The sequence below is a fragment of the Piliocolobus tephrosceles genome, chromosome 6 (assembly GCF_002776525.5).
Source record: "Piliocolobus tephrosceles isolate RC106 chromosome 6, ASM277652v3, whole genome shotgun sequence".
NCBI lineage: Eukaryota > Metazoa > Chordata > Mammalia > Primates > Cercopithecidae > Piliocolobus > Piliocolobus tephrosceles.
In genome coordinates this window covers 76,096,904-76,113,968 of record NC_045439.1, presented here as the reverse complement: position 1 = coordinate 76,113,968, position 17,065 = coordinate 76,096,904, and the positions used below count along the sequence as shown (strand labels likewise).

Below are 17,065 nucleotides of genomic sequence, written 5' to 3'. Positions count from 1 at the left end.
CGCTGGTTCTTTTGTGCCCACTCTGGTGGTCTTAGAAAAACAAATCAATTATCACAGATAATTATAATGATAAGACACATGTTGACAAGAAGTAAAATCTTTGTGGGATACATCTGAAACAATTCAGATAAAATATGTCCTCTTTTATCCTTTGGAATATAGCTTTGGAATATAAAAAATTTAATGTAGATACTGTATCACTTATATTCTTTAACAATTAACTTTTCCTGTTCATCAGAAATCACATTTTTTAGTTGGTGCAGGAATAAATTCCTTCTTATATCTGTGCTTATTTTAGAAAAGAAATACTGGTATTTTGTTGGTAGCCTTACATGTAACAGAAAAATAACACTTTTAGACTCACATTTAAAACTGTGATCTGACAACCATACACACCAGAATCATGGGATGCTGATTAAGATGAAGAAACCTCAGCCTTACCACTAACCTACCAAATTAAAATCTCTGGTTATGAGATGGAGAATATGCATTCTACATAAGTTTACCAGGTGAGTCTTCTTTGGGGAACTACTATTACGGAATTAATCAGGAAAAGGTCTTGGCATCCTTCAGAGAAACAAATTCATACTTCACAAATACAGTACCACTGATTGTACTCCAGGGAATTCCAAAGGACTAAAAGGAAAATAGGAATGAGAATTCCACTTTCCTAATCCTGCTAAAGTAGAAAGGGCACAGGCTAAATCTAACATTTATAAATGACTGGAGTTTGGGCTTGTTACCCAGCCTCTCTGAATCTTAGTTCCATTATGTGTAAAATGGAAATGATGACATGGGGTTGATTAGAACATAACGTGGAATTATTTATGAAAAGCAACTGGCACCAAACCTGGTAGAGAGCTGAACTGAATTTTTTTTTCCTAAAAGGAATCTACCAGAAAACTGACTCCAAAAACCTGCCCTAAAAACTTTTAAGCCATTTCACTTGCAGCCACAGATATGTTCTTCAAGTACATACAAATCAAAACTGTTTTTATCCAATGAAATTTCAAGCGTGCAAAGAATGTTTGCTACTTATTAAACTAGTGATGCAGAGAGTCCTTTGTATAAAAAGTTTTTTAATTTGTAATGTAAATAACAAACAAGAACTCAAGTTTACTTTCTAAATTTAGATTTTTGCATTTTCTTAAACTAGAGCACACTTCAATTAATAACAGAAAATATTATTACTCCACGGATATATTATAAATTCAGCCTATATAGAAAGACACAATATCACACTGCATGGATGTTTTATGAAGGTCAAGTTTTTGTAATCTCCAGAAACTTTATTTTAAAAAGTCTCAGGGCCGGGCGCGGTGGCTCAAGCCTGTAATCCCAGAACTTTGGGAGGCCGAGACGGGCGGATCACGAGGTCAGGAGATCGAGACCATCCTGGCTAACACAGTGAAACCCCGTCTCTACTAAAAATACAAAAACTAGCTGGGCGAGGTGGCGGGCGCCTGTAGTCTCAGCTACTTGGGAGGCTGAGGCAGGAGAATGGCGTAAACCCGGGAGGCGGAGCTTGCAGTGAGCTGAGATCCGGCCACTGCACTCCAGTCCCGGTGACAGAGCAAGACTCCGCCTCAAAAAAAAAAAAAAAAAAAAAGTCTCACCAGTCATGGTGGCTCACGTCTATAATCCCAGCCATTTGGGAGGCTGAGGAGGGCAGATCACCTGAGGTCAGGGATTCGAGACCATCCTGGCCAATATGGGTGAAACCCTGTCTCTACTAAAAATACAAAAACTAGGCCGGGCGCGGTGGCTCAAGCCTGTAATCCCAGCACTTTCGGAGGCCGAGACGGGCGGATCACGAGGTCAGGAGATCGAGACCATCCTGGCTAACATGGTGAAACCCCGTCTCTACTAAAAATACAAAAACTAGCTGGGGGAGGTGGCGGGCGCCTGTAGTCCCAGCTACTCGGGAGGCTGAGGCAGGAGAATGGCGTAAACCCGGGAGGCGGAGCTTGCAGTGAGCTGAGATCCGGCCACTGCACTCCAGTCCCGGCGACAGAGCAAGACTCCGCCTCAAAAAAAAAAAAAAATACAAAAACTAGCTGAGTGTGGTGGTACACGCCTGTAGTCCCAGTTACTCGGGAGGCTGAGGCAGGAAAATCGCTTGAACTCAGGAGGCAGAGGTTGCAGTGAGCCAAGATCACGCCATTGCACTCCAGCCTAGGCGACAAGAGCAAAATTCCAAAAAATTTCCCACTACAGGTTTTCTGGGAGATAGTATCTTTTTTTCTTTAGGAAAAGTTTTTATTTTATTTTATTTTTTTTAATATAACTCAAAATCCACTTTAAAAAAGTTACCTTTTCAATGCATCTTCGAAGCGTGTTAATGTTCCTCACCCACCACCCTATTCCCATAGCTCTTAATTCAGACCACTGGGGGTCCCCTCTCTGAATTGCTGGAATCATATTAATCAGTTCTTCTTCAGCCTCAGAATGAAAAGCCCAGGCAAAATGGCATGTAGACACACCTAAATTGGAAATATAAAATAATAACCTTCATAATTGTATCAAATAAGAAAAACAATTTTTCATGCAGTCACATACGCATTCGTTTTGGAAAGAATTTTGAAGCAGAAAGAAAGAATGAAAGGCAGTCTGTCATCAATTCAGGACTTTATACTATAAGTTTCTGAATACAAGATCAATAATGTGATACATAAAATCCAAATCTCTTTTTCCCCAAACATTTGTTTTTGTTTCCCCTACAAAAATAAGGACACTAAAACTTAATCATTAGAAAGAAAAATATTTGAATATCAGGCCATTCACACGTATGGCACACCAAATTTATCAAGAGGTCATAAGAGCTGCCCAAGCTCACACAACTAAGAGTGCAGGGCCCAGGCCTGATTCCAGGTTTCTCTGTCACGAGGACCTGTGAATCTGGCCTGCCCAAGAGGACACAAGGTGTGTTGTCCCCGACAAGAGCCCAGGGGAAGGAAAGCGTGGTGAAAGCTTCGTTCACGTCAAAAGCACTTGGCTCACCAGCCTGGATGTCGATTCTAGCACCACTACCCCATTCTTCTCTCTACCCGTGGAGCTAAATATCACTTCAAAGCAAGCTCTAAACTTCATGAGAGTTCCAGAAAATAATAAGGGTAAGTTGCAAGCATGATGTACATTCCTCTGCTTTTACTGCCTTCATTTAAAAGTAGTTTAAAGTTCCTAATACTGATGCTTTTCGATGGACATTGTTTTTTGTTTTGGGTTTTTTTTTTCCTCCTGGGAGAAGACTGACAGAGATCTAGGCTATTTGTAGAGGCAACAAAATCTTTACTGATGCTATTAGACTTCCAAGTACTAATGGATTTATCAACGGTTCAATTATTAATAACACTCTTACTGAAATTCGACTTAGAGCAGGTAAAAACAAAACATAATGACTGTGAACCATGCAGAATGGTAATGAATAATGGGAATGCTGGGAAGAACTCTGGGAAGCCTTGGAAAGAAGCCAAACTAGTCCAACTAGCCATCTCTATGAACTCATTTTAGAAATAAAGAAATGTCTGAGGTCAATGAAAGTCACATTACAACACAGGCCTCTCAGTGCTATTAAGTATCAATATTGTTACACATAATTTTTTTCATTATCAACTACTATATAGATTTTGTATGCAGTTTAAAGCTTTTCTACTAATTACTGCTTCACTATAATTCCTTTAGAAAGTAAAAAACAAAAAACTATTATGATTATTTTGAATAACAATCTTAACTCTCTTAAATTTCCCATTGCCAACACTCATATAACAACTGTGTTTGTAATCATACCACAAAACTAATGCAACATGTCTTGGCTGCCACTATAAATTTAGGGGAAAACACCGGACAAAATTAACAAAATCAATTTAGTTTTTTATAACCTGAAAGACAGACTAATTTTTTCACTATTTAAATCTCTGCTGTAAGAGAGAATTACTGTATCATATCATTGATATTCTGCTTTAGAAACTAACATACAGCAACACAAAATGCATAATTTGCTGATATAAAATTTATAATATAAAATAATACATAGCATATTACATTCTATATCCTTAAATTAATTAAAATTTTGGTATAAGAAGAAACAAAAATACACACAGACACGTCAGAAGAATTAGGTTCAGAAAGCAAGATTAAGAGCAGTGAATATATTTGAAAACTTGCAGAGGTGAAAAAAGTTATTAGGGAAGAAAAAGAACAGGGGCACCAACAGGCACTTCTTCTTATTTACCTACCAATGGCAGGATATTCTCTGCAGTTTACCTCTGCTCTTGTCAGCTTTTCTATCTACATACTGGCTACTTAATTTTTCCCTGAAAACTGGTCCCAGGACCATCACCTACAACACCAGTCACTTCTCATCGCCCATGCTTTAACTGTAGTAGAAGGGAAAATGGAATCTGACAAAGCTTTAGAAATTTGAAGTGTTTTAGATTGCCCTAGGAAATGTACAAAATTGTCATTAATTGATTCAATACCACTTGACTATCACCCAAAATTAAATTTAAGAGAACATGGAGATACCATTTTAAAAATCTATCCAAATGGCATAGATTGCTTAAAATATTAGTATCAAATGTGGGCAATGGGTTAGTTTTGGCATCATCAAACTTCTTTTTTATTTTACTTTTTAATAATTTTTTGTTTTCAATTTTTGTGGGTACACAGTAAGTGTATACAAACTTCTGGGAATGTAAATGAGCACAGTATTTCTGAAGGGCATTTTCATGATACTTATCAAGAGTGAATAATTTTCACGCCTTTTGATTCAGTAATTCCACTGCTAGAAAACTAGCATGAGGAAATAAACAGGAACGTAAATACTTACATGCCAAGTTACAAGGTTATTCATTCCAGTGACAATTCAAATAGAAAAAAACCTCAGCAAAATCTATTTCAAAAATAAAGGATTGGGTAGATAAAATACAGTTTAGACACAGAATTTCAGATGGCTATTTAAAGTTATGTTTTCAAAGAACATTTATAGGTTAAAGGGTATAAGTGCCATGGGTAGGAATAACAGTCTATCAAGCCTAGTATTCTAGGTTCTGTAATACTAAGACATATATTATGGGACTCTTTCCAAGATGTTGGTTTCAAAAGAAATATGGTCCAATGAAATGAGCTGGGATTCGAACTCCAAATCTTCTAATAAATAGTCCTGTATCCTGGGCAGGTCACTTTTAATTCTATGGTTTTAATTTTTTAATCTGTAATAACAAGGCTGATATAAATCCTTATGTCTCAAATCAGGTGTGGCAGTATGCTTGAAGTATGCAAATCCACTGTTATCAATATGGCAGATCTTCCTGAATCATCAACTTTATTTGCTGGCAAATAACTAGAACATAATGCTTACATTAAAATAAATACAAAAACATATCACAGAGCAAAGTTTACACAATTTTTCAAAGAAAAGACATCAAGATATTTAGGGCTACTCTGCAGAGAGCCACTTTGGGTTACCACCTCAGGCATACCACATTTACCCCCTAAGCTACTACTTTAGTAAATAAATTCTAAGAAACTTAGTTAGATGAGTAAGTCACAGAACAGAGCTGAAGGATGCATAGAAAAATGGTAAGTGAGTACTATGTGACAGAAAGATCTTAAGGCCAGTGATAGATATGCACGTAATGACTTACCTAATGTTTACACACAAATGTGAATAAACCCCACCACTCCATTAAGTAAAAGTTGTGCAAAGCTTCAGTGAGTGAATTACCTTGATGAAGTAGCTGCACTCGGTATAAGGGAGGCAGAGATGTCAAAAGGCATGTGTGTAGGCGCATAGCTAACAAGTATCTCAAACCACACTCATCTAATGTATCTCTTCCTGTAATTTAAACAGGAAATAACGTTTAAGGAAAAAGGAATGCAAGAGGCCACAAACTGATAAGCTATAAAACAAACATTAAACTTAGCCATAATTTATATAAAATACATAAGATATTTTTAGTGTATTCCTTCCTGAACACTTTAACGTTTTTACAAAAAAATCATATCTTTACAAAAAAAAAAATGTGACTACTAAAACTCTTAAAAGAAAAATGATTTGGGGAAATACAATTAACAATTAGAACAGGTAAGAGCATTTATAGTGACATAATAAATGAAAGACATCTTGAAATCCAATAAAAAATATATTAACTATAGTATGTTAGGTACAACTTTTAATAATATTTTTTACACGAATTCCGATGAGATGTAATGGAAATTATGTAACTGATGTGAAATCATTTGTTATATATTTAAACAATATTTTCTACCTTGGTTAAATTAACTAAAATATCATACTACCAAAGATTTAAAATTTGAATCCCCTGGCTAGTTAGTGTTACATGGTTAGGCTGAATCTTCACCTTGATTCCACAAATTTATTTATACAGATGAATTCCACTTAGTAGAAGTATGAAGGTGTGGCAAGTGTAACCAAAACTATAGCCACTGCTGAATAAAAGCAAAGCAAAAATACTGACAGCACCTAGCCCAATAACTGACACTTCAGAAGTACTCAAACATTATACAATCAAATAATATTTTCCAGAAAAAAAAACCAAAAACTTTTAAATGGCCAAAGATCAAGCCCAAGTTCTGCTTTTCATTACCTGTATCAATCCATCCATCTCTCCATCTATCTATTTATTTGGCTAGACAGATAGCTATTAGGTTGGTGCAAAAGTATTTGCAGTTTTGCCATTACTTTTGCACCAACCTAATATATATCTATTTATTATTTATAGACATAGGATCTTGCTATGTTGCCCAAGATGGTCTAAAAGTCCTAGCCTCAAGCAATCCTCCCACCTTAGCCTCCCAAAGTGCTGCCATTAAAGGTGTGAGCCACCATGCTCATTCGTCCATTTATTCATTCAACAAATCAAGCATCTATTACATGTGAGGAACTCTTCAGGTACTGGGAATTCAGCAGTGAATAAGGCAAAGTCCCTACTCTCTTGGGGATCATATTTTAGGAGGTAGAGACAAACAATAAACAAATAATATGTGGAAATTAATGCTACGAAGGGAAATAAAGCAGGACTGAGAGATAGGGAATGCTACAGTAAGAGAGTTCTATTTCATACAGTATGGCCAGGAAAGAACTCTCCAGTAAGATGACATGCCAGCAGCAATTTGAGGAAGTAAAGGAATGAGCCATGCATGAATCTGGAGGAAGAGCATTCTAATAGAGCAGAAATGAGCACAGATTGTGTGGGCCTTTTAGGCCACTTTAAGGCTCTTAACTTTCATTCTAAAGTGAGACAGGAAGGCACTGGTTTATGTTGAGCAAAGGAGAGATTTAATGTGATTTGGTTTTAAAAGAATCACTGGTTCGTAGGCAAAGAACAGACGGAAGTAACAAGAATAAAGCAGTTAGTTGATGACAGGGACTTGGACCAGAGTAGTAACTGCAGAGGTAATGATAATTGATTGTTGGATTCTGGATATTAATAGAACTGATAGCATTTTCCAATGAACTGGATATGAGGTATGAGAGAAAGCAGAGTCAAGAATGACTACGTTGTCTCACCGAAACAAGTGGAAGAACTCATTTACTTAGAATCCATTTACTGAGATGTGTAACTCATTTAATCTCTGACCTTCGGTTTCCCACCTGTAAAATGGAGACATTCATTCCTGCCTTATTACCTCATGAATGTCCACTGTGTCCAGGATACACTATTTCTATATTGCTTTAGCCAATGATACACTTTTGTATTAGAAAGTGTAAACTATTTTTTTCTTACAAATTATGGCATGCCTACTTTCTTAATGTCCCACAGTAAAAACTAATATATATTAAACACACAACACAAGCTTAAGGTTGTTCTGGGAAGAATCTCACTCAACTGCATACAACCTCATAACGGTTAAGATTTTTCTTTTCCAATTAATAGTGAGAAAATAAGTCATAGGCAAAACCCTAGAAGGTCTCTAGTTACTTTAACCTGCAGAGGAGAAAACTTTGGGGGATATACTATAGGGATGTAAATCTACATGAAGAGATATTTTCCAGCTGCCTTTCTCCCACAAATCTGGAAATTATGAAATAGTTAAAAGGGTACAGGCTTTGAGTCAATAATTTATCCACATATGAACCCCACTTCTACTCCTTAATGCCTATGTGATCTTAGGTGAGTCCCTTAATTTCTTAAGGATCAGTGTCTTCATCTATAAAGTTAAACATAGTAACAGCTATCTGCTAGAAGATTGTGATAATTAAATATGATAAAGAAAATGCCTGAAACACAGCCATTTTTCACTCCTCCACAATATTTATTGAATTAATGAAATTTTGATCATTAATTTTCAGTTTCCTTTGCCACTGCTATAATTTACAATCGATACCATTACCCTGAACTATGTGCATAAAAGAGAATGGAATCTAGTTCCAGGAAGCAGCCAAAAATTTTCTAGTTACAGAATGAATTAGGCAAAATACGTATGACATTAACTATAAGGAAACCTCTCTGAAGAGACTTTTTGGAGAAAATTAGGTAATTGTAAAAAGTTGTTTATGGCTAGAAATGGGAAGACCAACAAGTTGAGCCCATGAGGTCCCAATAAGCCTCATGATTCCACAGTAACATTAACAAATGGGCTGTTATTATCAAAGGAAAAATCATAAGGATCAATCTGTTTTAAAAAAATGAGAGACTTGGCCAGTCCATGGTGACTCATGCCTATAATCCCAGCACTGTGGGAGGCCAAGGCAGGAGGACTGCTTGAGCTCAGGAGTTCAAGACTAGCATCGGCAATGTAAGGAGACCCAGTCCCTACAAAAAAATAAAAAGAAATTAGCTGGGCCCCCATGGTAGTGCACACCTGTGGTCCCAGCTATTCAGGAGACTGAGGTGGGAAGATTACTTGAGCCTGAGAGGTTAAGGCTACAGTGACCCGTGACTGCGCCACTCAACTCCAGCCTGGGCAACAGAGCAAGACCCTGTCTCAAAAAAACAGACAAACAAAAAACCCACCCAAACACACACACAAAACAAGAGATTATAAATCAAAAATGACACAAAGGTTTCGGTGTAAAAACTCATGAGAGAATGCACAAGGATCTCACAAATCTGTGCATTCATATGCCTGCCTCAACTGTCTTTTCTGAGCATATTATGTAATAGTAATTGCCTATTAAGGAGGTCTTTTCCCTGCCAAGTTTGAAAGTTGAGACTACAATTCAATAAATGAATCAGTATACAGATAATACAAATATTTCTATTAGGTACAACTTTATCCATTTTTAGTGAGAATATTTACCTGAGCAACTCTTATCTCTGCTTTCATCAAGCTCAGTACTGGTAGTAGCCACTGTATCAGCCAAAGCTACAAGGAACATCTGCTCCAAACGGGTAAGGCCTGGTAGACTTGAGTGCATAAGATGACTTGAAAGTACCCTTGCATGTTCTTGGCCAAAGTAAGCTGGTCCATATTGAGAAAGATTTATTACTTTTGATTTGTTTTCTCTCTTTTCGGGCTCTAAATCAATATCATCCGTTGTTATATCCTGGATTTGAAACAGCTCTGAATACTGATCCTCTGGTTGACTTACTGTCTGATCTTCATAACTCTGTGGTATCTTTGTACTTTCTTCTGAAATTCTGTAGGATATATCTTGATCTGCAGCAAGTAATGCATATAGTGGGAGTGGAGGGATAGAATCTATCTCAGTATAATCTCGAGTACCATCTTTTCCTACGGTGACTGTTTCCTTTGCTGTACTGCCGCTTACACTAATAGTTCGAGAAAGATGTCGCTTAGTTCCTTCTCCAGCATCAGCATCTCTAACTATTGCTACTTCACCTGCAATACACTTTACTAAATGAGAGAGAATGGCTTTAGCCCTTCGCACTTTCCCTAAATCCATCAATTCTAACAGCTGAGTTGGATGATACTGTGGAAGAGTAGGGGAAAGTACATGTGCAGCCTCAAATAAGCCACCATCTTGAATTACAGTTGGTGAACAAAAAACATCATCAGAAATAGCTGTGCCTTCAACAATACTTTTTCTTGCCAGCATATTAGATTTAAAGGTCAAATGATCTTGCATTGCTGTCTCTTCTGCATTAGGACTATCAGCTTCAGTGTCTCCAAATTTGACAGCATGCTTCCACTGTGCATATACATGCATTTCACAATCCATTCCTACCACCAATATCCCATCTCTTACCCAAGAGAGAGAAACAGGCAGTGAAGGAGTACCATCAACGGAAGATACCAAGTCTATAGATCTAAGAAGAACCCATCTTGACCTAACCCCTTGCTTGATACTACCACCTAGTGGTAAAGTAATGACAGCTATTCCATCCTTACTGTTGGTTTGCTCAGTCACAATTCCTGAAAGCCTTCCATACATGAAGATATTAGCACCGACCCCCACTGTAAGAATGTGGGAGCCATCTTCTTTTGATACCCAGTCCAAATGTACTAAATGTTTGATATTCGGAATAAGGTATCTATCCTTGCTCAAGAGTGCATCTGACTTGCTATATACAAACAGATTACTGTCGACACTGACCCTTGAATCAAGTACACTCCCAACCTTAACCAAATCATCAAGATGAATTGTTTGTTCTAAAACCCACTCTGATCCTCCTGTAGATTCACATTCAAATATACAAACATGCATGGAAAATTCTTTAGAAATAAAACCATTATGGTGGATAGGTTGCTTATAAGCCACTGCAAGGCGACCTGTGTATGAACAGCTAACAGCAACTGGTCTTCCCACGATGCTCACTGTACTGCTATTATCTTCTCCTTCATCATTCATCAAAGGCCATCTCTTCCAATGATAAATTTCTTTCTCATCACTTTTATTACAGTCTGGGTTGGTTTCCATACAACATTTCCAGAAGCGTACTTTATTGTCAGAACAAGTTGTAACCACTAAATAAGGTGCAAGGCACACTGGATAAATTGAAGAAGAACTCAGATGGCCTTAAAAAAGAAAAAGCAAAGTTAGTTATAATAATAATACTAAAGCCACAAAATAATATGGTAATAATCAAATTCTGGAATGTGATCAATTCAAAGTCACTATGAGCTTCTTCAGAATAACTCTGCAGTCTTCCTCTTAACTAGTATCCCACTAAATGTACGTTGGCCAACGTATCTATAAAGGTCTTGAAGAGTCCATCAGTGAAATCAAGGTATGCAATAATAATCACTTAATTTGTTTTTAGGTAATTAAGTTTAAATGAGGCAACCATTTAATTAAAATAAAACTCAAAAGCACTGAAATAAGTCAACCCTTAATGTGTTTCTATTATTTACATTTACCTTCACAACATGCCTCCCTAGACTTTCATACTATATATTTAATCATTTTCATCATGAATACTTAACTGAGCTTTACAATTTGCCTTCCAAATGCCCCTAACCCTCCCTCAAATAATCCAGACCCCAGATGGTACATTAAATGTTGTTTCAGACAGCAAAACAGACCAATAGGTCTTACCCATTTTACCAAGTTTAATTCATCCTCTCTTAGCACTGAACCAGAACCCTCTTATCTATTCCTGACTGCCAAAGACTAACAAGGTACATCTGTTGTCAACTGTAAGCCAAGGGGATATAGAGATTAAGATCTGAGGTCTAAAGATCTGGATTTGAGTTTCAATCTACCAAAAATTTCATTAACAGTGGGAAAGCTACTTAATTAATCACCTGAGCCTGTTCCATCTAAACAACTGGGATCAGTTACCGTTTCTCCTAGAATATTATTGTCAAATAAGACATTTTATAAGGCCTCTGTAAAATATAATTTATTATCACGAACTCCAATAAACTTGAGTATAACCCAAACCTTTCAAATATTTTGAAAGATTAACAAACTGGCCTAGATCTGCACCCACCACAAAAGCCCAGAATACACTCTTCTCAATATGATCTTTCCAACTGTAAATGCAAACCTGTCTTAGGGATGAATGAGAAAACACCCTTACTGAATATCATCCACCAGTAATATTAACAGCCCTGAACCTCCAATTTTGGTTTCCCAAAAACACTATTCTAGAAACTCCCCAATTAAAATTCTACAAGTAGCAGATCACTTTAAATACAGCTGCCAGTCTTGCCCTCCAAATATCTTATCTATCTTGCTAAAGTCGCTATCATTCCAGACCAGCCGAACTATAATCTTTTATCCTACATTTTTCCTCAGAGTATCTGCCAACCCTTGTTCAGACATTCTTAATAAAAGTGAGATATGATTACCACAATGTGAAAAGTCTTAATTAAAAAAAAAAAAAAGCCTCAGTGGTTTACAAATGAATTTGTTCTTTAAAATTTTTACTACCATGATATTCCAAAGTATAGGCAAGACACCTCACATTAAAATATTTACACTATTTTGGCCGGGCGTAGTGGCTCACGCCTGTAATCCCAGCACTTTGGGAGGCCGAGGCAGGTGGATCACGAGGTCAGGAGATCGAGACCATCCTGGCTAACATGGTGAAACCCCGTCTCTACTAAAAACACAAAAAAATTAGCCGGGCATGGTGGCATGCTCCTGAAGTCCCAGTTATTTGGGAGGCTGAGGCAGGAGAATGGGTGTGAACCCAGGAGGGGAGCTTGCAGTGAGCCAAGATAGCACCACTGCACTCCAGCCTGGGCGACAGAGCGAGACTCCGTCTCAAAAAAAAAAAACACAAAAAATAGTAAAAATTTACACTATTTTCTGTCAAGCTGATTACATTTATCACAGGAAATTTGTGTGTGTGTGTGTGTGTGTGTGTGTGTGTGTGTGTGTGTATAGTCTCGCTCTGTCGCCCGCCCAGGCTGGAGCGCAATAGTGCAATGTTGGCTCACTGCAACCTTCGCCTCTCAAGTTAAAGTGATTCTCCCGCCTCAGCTTCCCAAGCAGCTGGGATTACAGGCGCATGCCACCATGCCCAACTAAGTTTTGTACTCTTAGTAGAGACAAGGTTTCACCATGTTAGCCAGGGTAGTCTCGAACTACTGACCTCAAGTGATCCACCAACCTCAGCCTCCCAAAGTGCTGGGATTACAGAAGTGAGCCACTGCACCCAGTCAGGAAATTATTTCTAATAAAGACATGTTTCTAAACATCTAGATATATCATTAAAAGAAAATAAATCTTTATTTTAATGTCAACATAGCACATATTTCAGAAGAGTTCATCTATTTTATCTACTAAAGAGTTCATACATTTTATCACTATGAGCTACCACTGTGCAGTCTTAAAATGACCTTACCTGCTGAAGGAGTTGCTCTTATTACTTCAACTGATTCTGGGAGATCGAGGGGTTGGCTATACACCAGTCTAGAACTCAGAATAAGTTTACTGGCAGTTTGAAGATTGGCAATTGATGAAGAATGTGGCATGGGGCTCACACTAGGAGAGGTTTCTGGAGAAGAATCTACATTTTTCTGTCCAGGGACTGAAAGTAGACTCTCAGAGGAAGCACCTTCTGAAGCTTTAGCTTTAAAAATAAATTATAAAATTACAAAATGTATGTATATCATTACTATAAATATGAGCTAGAATATTACTTTGTTATTATTTAAGAAATATAGCTTCTTAAAAGTATTTTGGAGGTGAGGATACAGAGAAAAGAGAATTCTTTTTAAAATAGAATGACCATATGACTCAGCAATCTCACTACTAGGTGTTTATCCAAAGGAAAGGAAATCAGTGTATCAAAGGGATAACTGCACCCCTACATTTATTGTAGCACTATTCACAACAGCCAAGACATAAAATCAACCTAAGTATCCATCAGTGAATACACAGATAAAGAAAATGTGGTATATACACAATGGAATACTATTCAGCTATAAACAAGAATGAAATCCTGTCACTTGCAGCAACACACTTGGAAACCAAAGGTCACTATGTTAAGTGAAACAAGCCAGGCACAGAAATACAAATATCACCTGTTCTCTCACTCACATGTGAGAGCTAAGAAAGTGGATCTCATGGAGGTAGATAATAGAATAATAGACACCAGAGAATGGGAAGGGTTGTTGGTGGGTGAAGAGACTGTTTAATAGGTACAAACATAAAGTTAGACAGAAGAAATAAGTTCTATTGTTTGATAGCACAGTAGAATGACTATAGTTAACAACAATATATATTTCAAAAGAGCTAGAAGATCTGAAATGTTCCCAACCTGAAGAAACAATAAACTTCAAGGTAATGAATATCCTAAATACCCTGATATGATCATTACATATTCTATCCATGTATAAAAACATCACATGTACCCCATAAGTATGTATAATTATTACGCATCAATAAAATGTTTTTAAAAAATTACTTTGGAGACAAGGTCAATTTTTAAACTTTTGCTTAGTTACCCTGATAAGCTTGCTTTTTTTTTTTTTTTTTTTTTACAATTTTACTCTTTCTTAGCATCAGTTCCATCATGGGAGACTGACAGGGAAGAATCACAACATGTAAAAGCTAAAAGAAACCCCTTATACAGTCCAGTGCTTACAACCTTTAAAACACATTAAAAGCTTGAGGAATTTGTTAACACGCAAATTCCCAGGCCTAACCACAGAGACACGGATTTAGATGATATGGGGTAGATCCCAGTAAAGCAGCCCAGGTGTTTTTGAAACAGATGGATCATAAACCAAACTTTAAGAAATAGCAATGTACTGCCTCACTTTTAGATTAAGAAATTCAAACTTAGAGAGCTGAGTGATTTTCCTGAGGCCTTATAATTAGCTAGGGGCAAAGAAGACATTAGACTAGCAGCCTCCTATCAAGTACTCAAATCAGAGAATGATTTCAAGAATAAACACAAAAAGTAAAAGTTGTAAGAAGATTTAAGACAATATTAGTTGACTGCCTTTGTAAGCCATATTGACTTGATCTTCGAAAGAACTTCCACTGAGTATAAAACTCTAAGATTCAGTTATCTGTTCTTCCATGACATATAAGAGATACTCTATATTATATTTATTTATTTATTTGTGTATCTGTCTCTCCCCATTGGCCCACAAATTCACTATAGGCAGGGATGATATGTTATTGCCTTGTACATCTCAAGGAGCACCAGAATATCTAATAAATAATAATCAATCCTCTTTTGTTTCTGTTAAACCTGTCAATCTATCTTATACTGGTAGGCCACTAAGAAAGAAATACGAAAACATTTTTTTGTAAAATGAAATAAGACTACAAACTTGAATCCATAGTCAGAATACAGGAGTCCCACTCCTGGCTCTATCACTAATGAGATGTGTTTCCTTAGGCCAGGCACTTCACCATCTCTGGCTACTTTTTCACCAGCAAAGTAAGGTTAAAACTACATCATTTCTCTTCCTGTAAAGCATGCTATTTTCTAACATATATCTCATGCTAAGAAAGAAAATAAGAGCAGGAAAAAAAAAAAGCAAAGACTTTAGAGTTACCAAAGCCTAATTTTGAAATTTGGTTCTGTGACAAACTATATAATGGGTCTTGGTCAAGTTACTTACCCTTACTCCATTAGTAAACTGGGTATAATATCTATCTCACATATATAAAGCACCAATCTCAGCACCTGGCACCCAGAAGGCACTCAACATGTTCCCTTTTCTAACAAAATTTAAACCAATTATTTATCCTCTAACAGGATATTTACTACTGTGGTAAATTTAAGCATTAAATGTGAATGGCAGGATACACTGTTAAATCTGCAGCAAAGATTAGAACAAAAAGATGGATGCTTTCTATCACAGCTAAGAAGAGTACATTATTTGCCTCTACTGTAATCTCATTGTCTGTGACCTACTGCTGTCACAAACAGTGTAGGCAAGCAACTCAACTCTAACCCTGGCTTTAGTGAAACACACACCTCATAAACAGTGGGGACAAACAAAATCACATGGTTTCTGTCCTCCCACAAGGATCTGTTACTACCTCTGTAAAACTCTTTAGAGTCACTCCTATCTCTGTGCCAAATTCTAGAAATTACTATATTCTCTGCTGGGTGACTCTCTTCCTGATTAACTGGTTTTAGATCCCTTCTCTTGCATTTCTATCAAACAACATATAATGCAAAAAATTAACTCCAAAGGCTTTGAAAGAATTTTTAAATACCTGGTGCCTCAAGAAGATTAGGCTCAACCAGGTGAAGGTAAAGTTTCTGTCAAATAATTTGGCTTTTCTAATGCCAATTCATGCCCCAGTTAGAACTGCTACCTACAAAGTTATGTGATAATGTATAACACATGTGAACAAAAAAGTACAAATTATTCTTTCACTGTATTAAATGTTGTATAAGAAGTTGTATAAAATCAACTAATATAATTACAAGAAATAATAAAATACTACAACTCAAATATTTTGAGTTAACAGTTTAAAGCAGATTCAATGTGTTATGGCTATCCATGCAGTTCTTCATTTTAACAATTATCTCTCAAAAAGTATAAGTTTGTTTTTAAAAAAAAACTATGATAAATTTCTTTGCTTCATACTACAGATTTCCCAATTTGTTTAGAGATTAATCTAAATGTGTACAGCAAAAGAATGGCTGAAATAATTTTTTAATCACAATTGCATTTCTTTTTTTTTTTTTTTTTTTTTTGAGACAGGGTCTCACTTTGTCACCTAGGCTGGAGTATAGTGGTGCAGTCTTGGCTTATTGCAGCCTCTGCCTCCAGGGCTCGAGCAATCCTCCCATCTCAGCCTCCCAAGTATAGGCACACGCCACCACACTTGACTAATTTTTTATTTTTTTGTAGAGATGAAGTCTCACTATATTGCCCAGGCTGATCTTGAATTCCTGGGCTCAAGCGATCATCCTGCCTTAGCCTCCCAAAGTGCTGGGATTATAGGCATGAGCCACCATGCCCAACCTGTATTTCTTAATGTTCTACAAAAACAGTTCTGCTTATAAGCCTCAGGCACTCAATCATATTTTATCAAACAGTAATTCTGCTTTTTTTTTTTTTTTTGAAACGGAATCTTGCTCTGTCGCTCAGGCTGGAGTGCAGTGGCACCATCTCAGCTCACTGCAACCTCCACCTTCCAGGTTCGCACCATCCTCCTGCTTCAGCCTCCTGAGTAAGCTGGGACTACAGGTGCCCGCCATCACGCCTG

The 17,065-nt window shown here is 37.0% G+C and overlaps 1 protein-coding gene across 2 annotated transcripts in view; it reads right to left on the bottom strand.

Annotated features, from left to right (window-relative positions):
- DMXL2 (Dmx like 2) overlaps positions 1–17,065 on the bottom strand; it is a 179,364-nt gene that overhangs the window by 48,247 nt on the left and 114,052 nt on the right. For both annotated transcript variants that reach the window (XR_002734719.2, XM_023227160.2), the window contains exons 17-20: positions 13,224–13,451; positions 9,265–10,944; positions 5,726–5,836; positions 2,314–2,483 (exon numbers count right to left, since the gene is read on the bottom strand). Coding sequence is in view for 1 of the 2 variants with exons in the window: in XM_023227160.2 (XP_023082928.2) it covers positions 2,314–2,483; positions 5,726–5,836; positions 9,265–10,944; positions 13,224–13,451 (2,189 nt within the window). In the remaining variant the exon portion in view is untranslated. The remainder of the gene's footprint in view (positions 1–2,313; positions 2,484–5,725; positions 5,837–9,264; positions 10,945–13,223; positions 13,452–17,065) is intronic.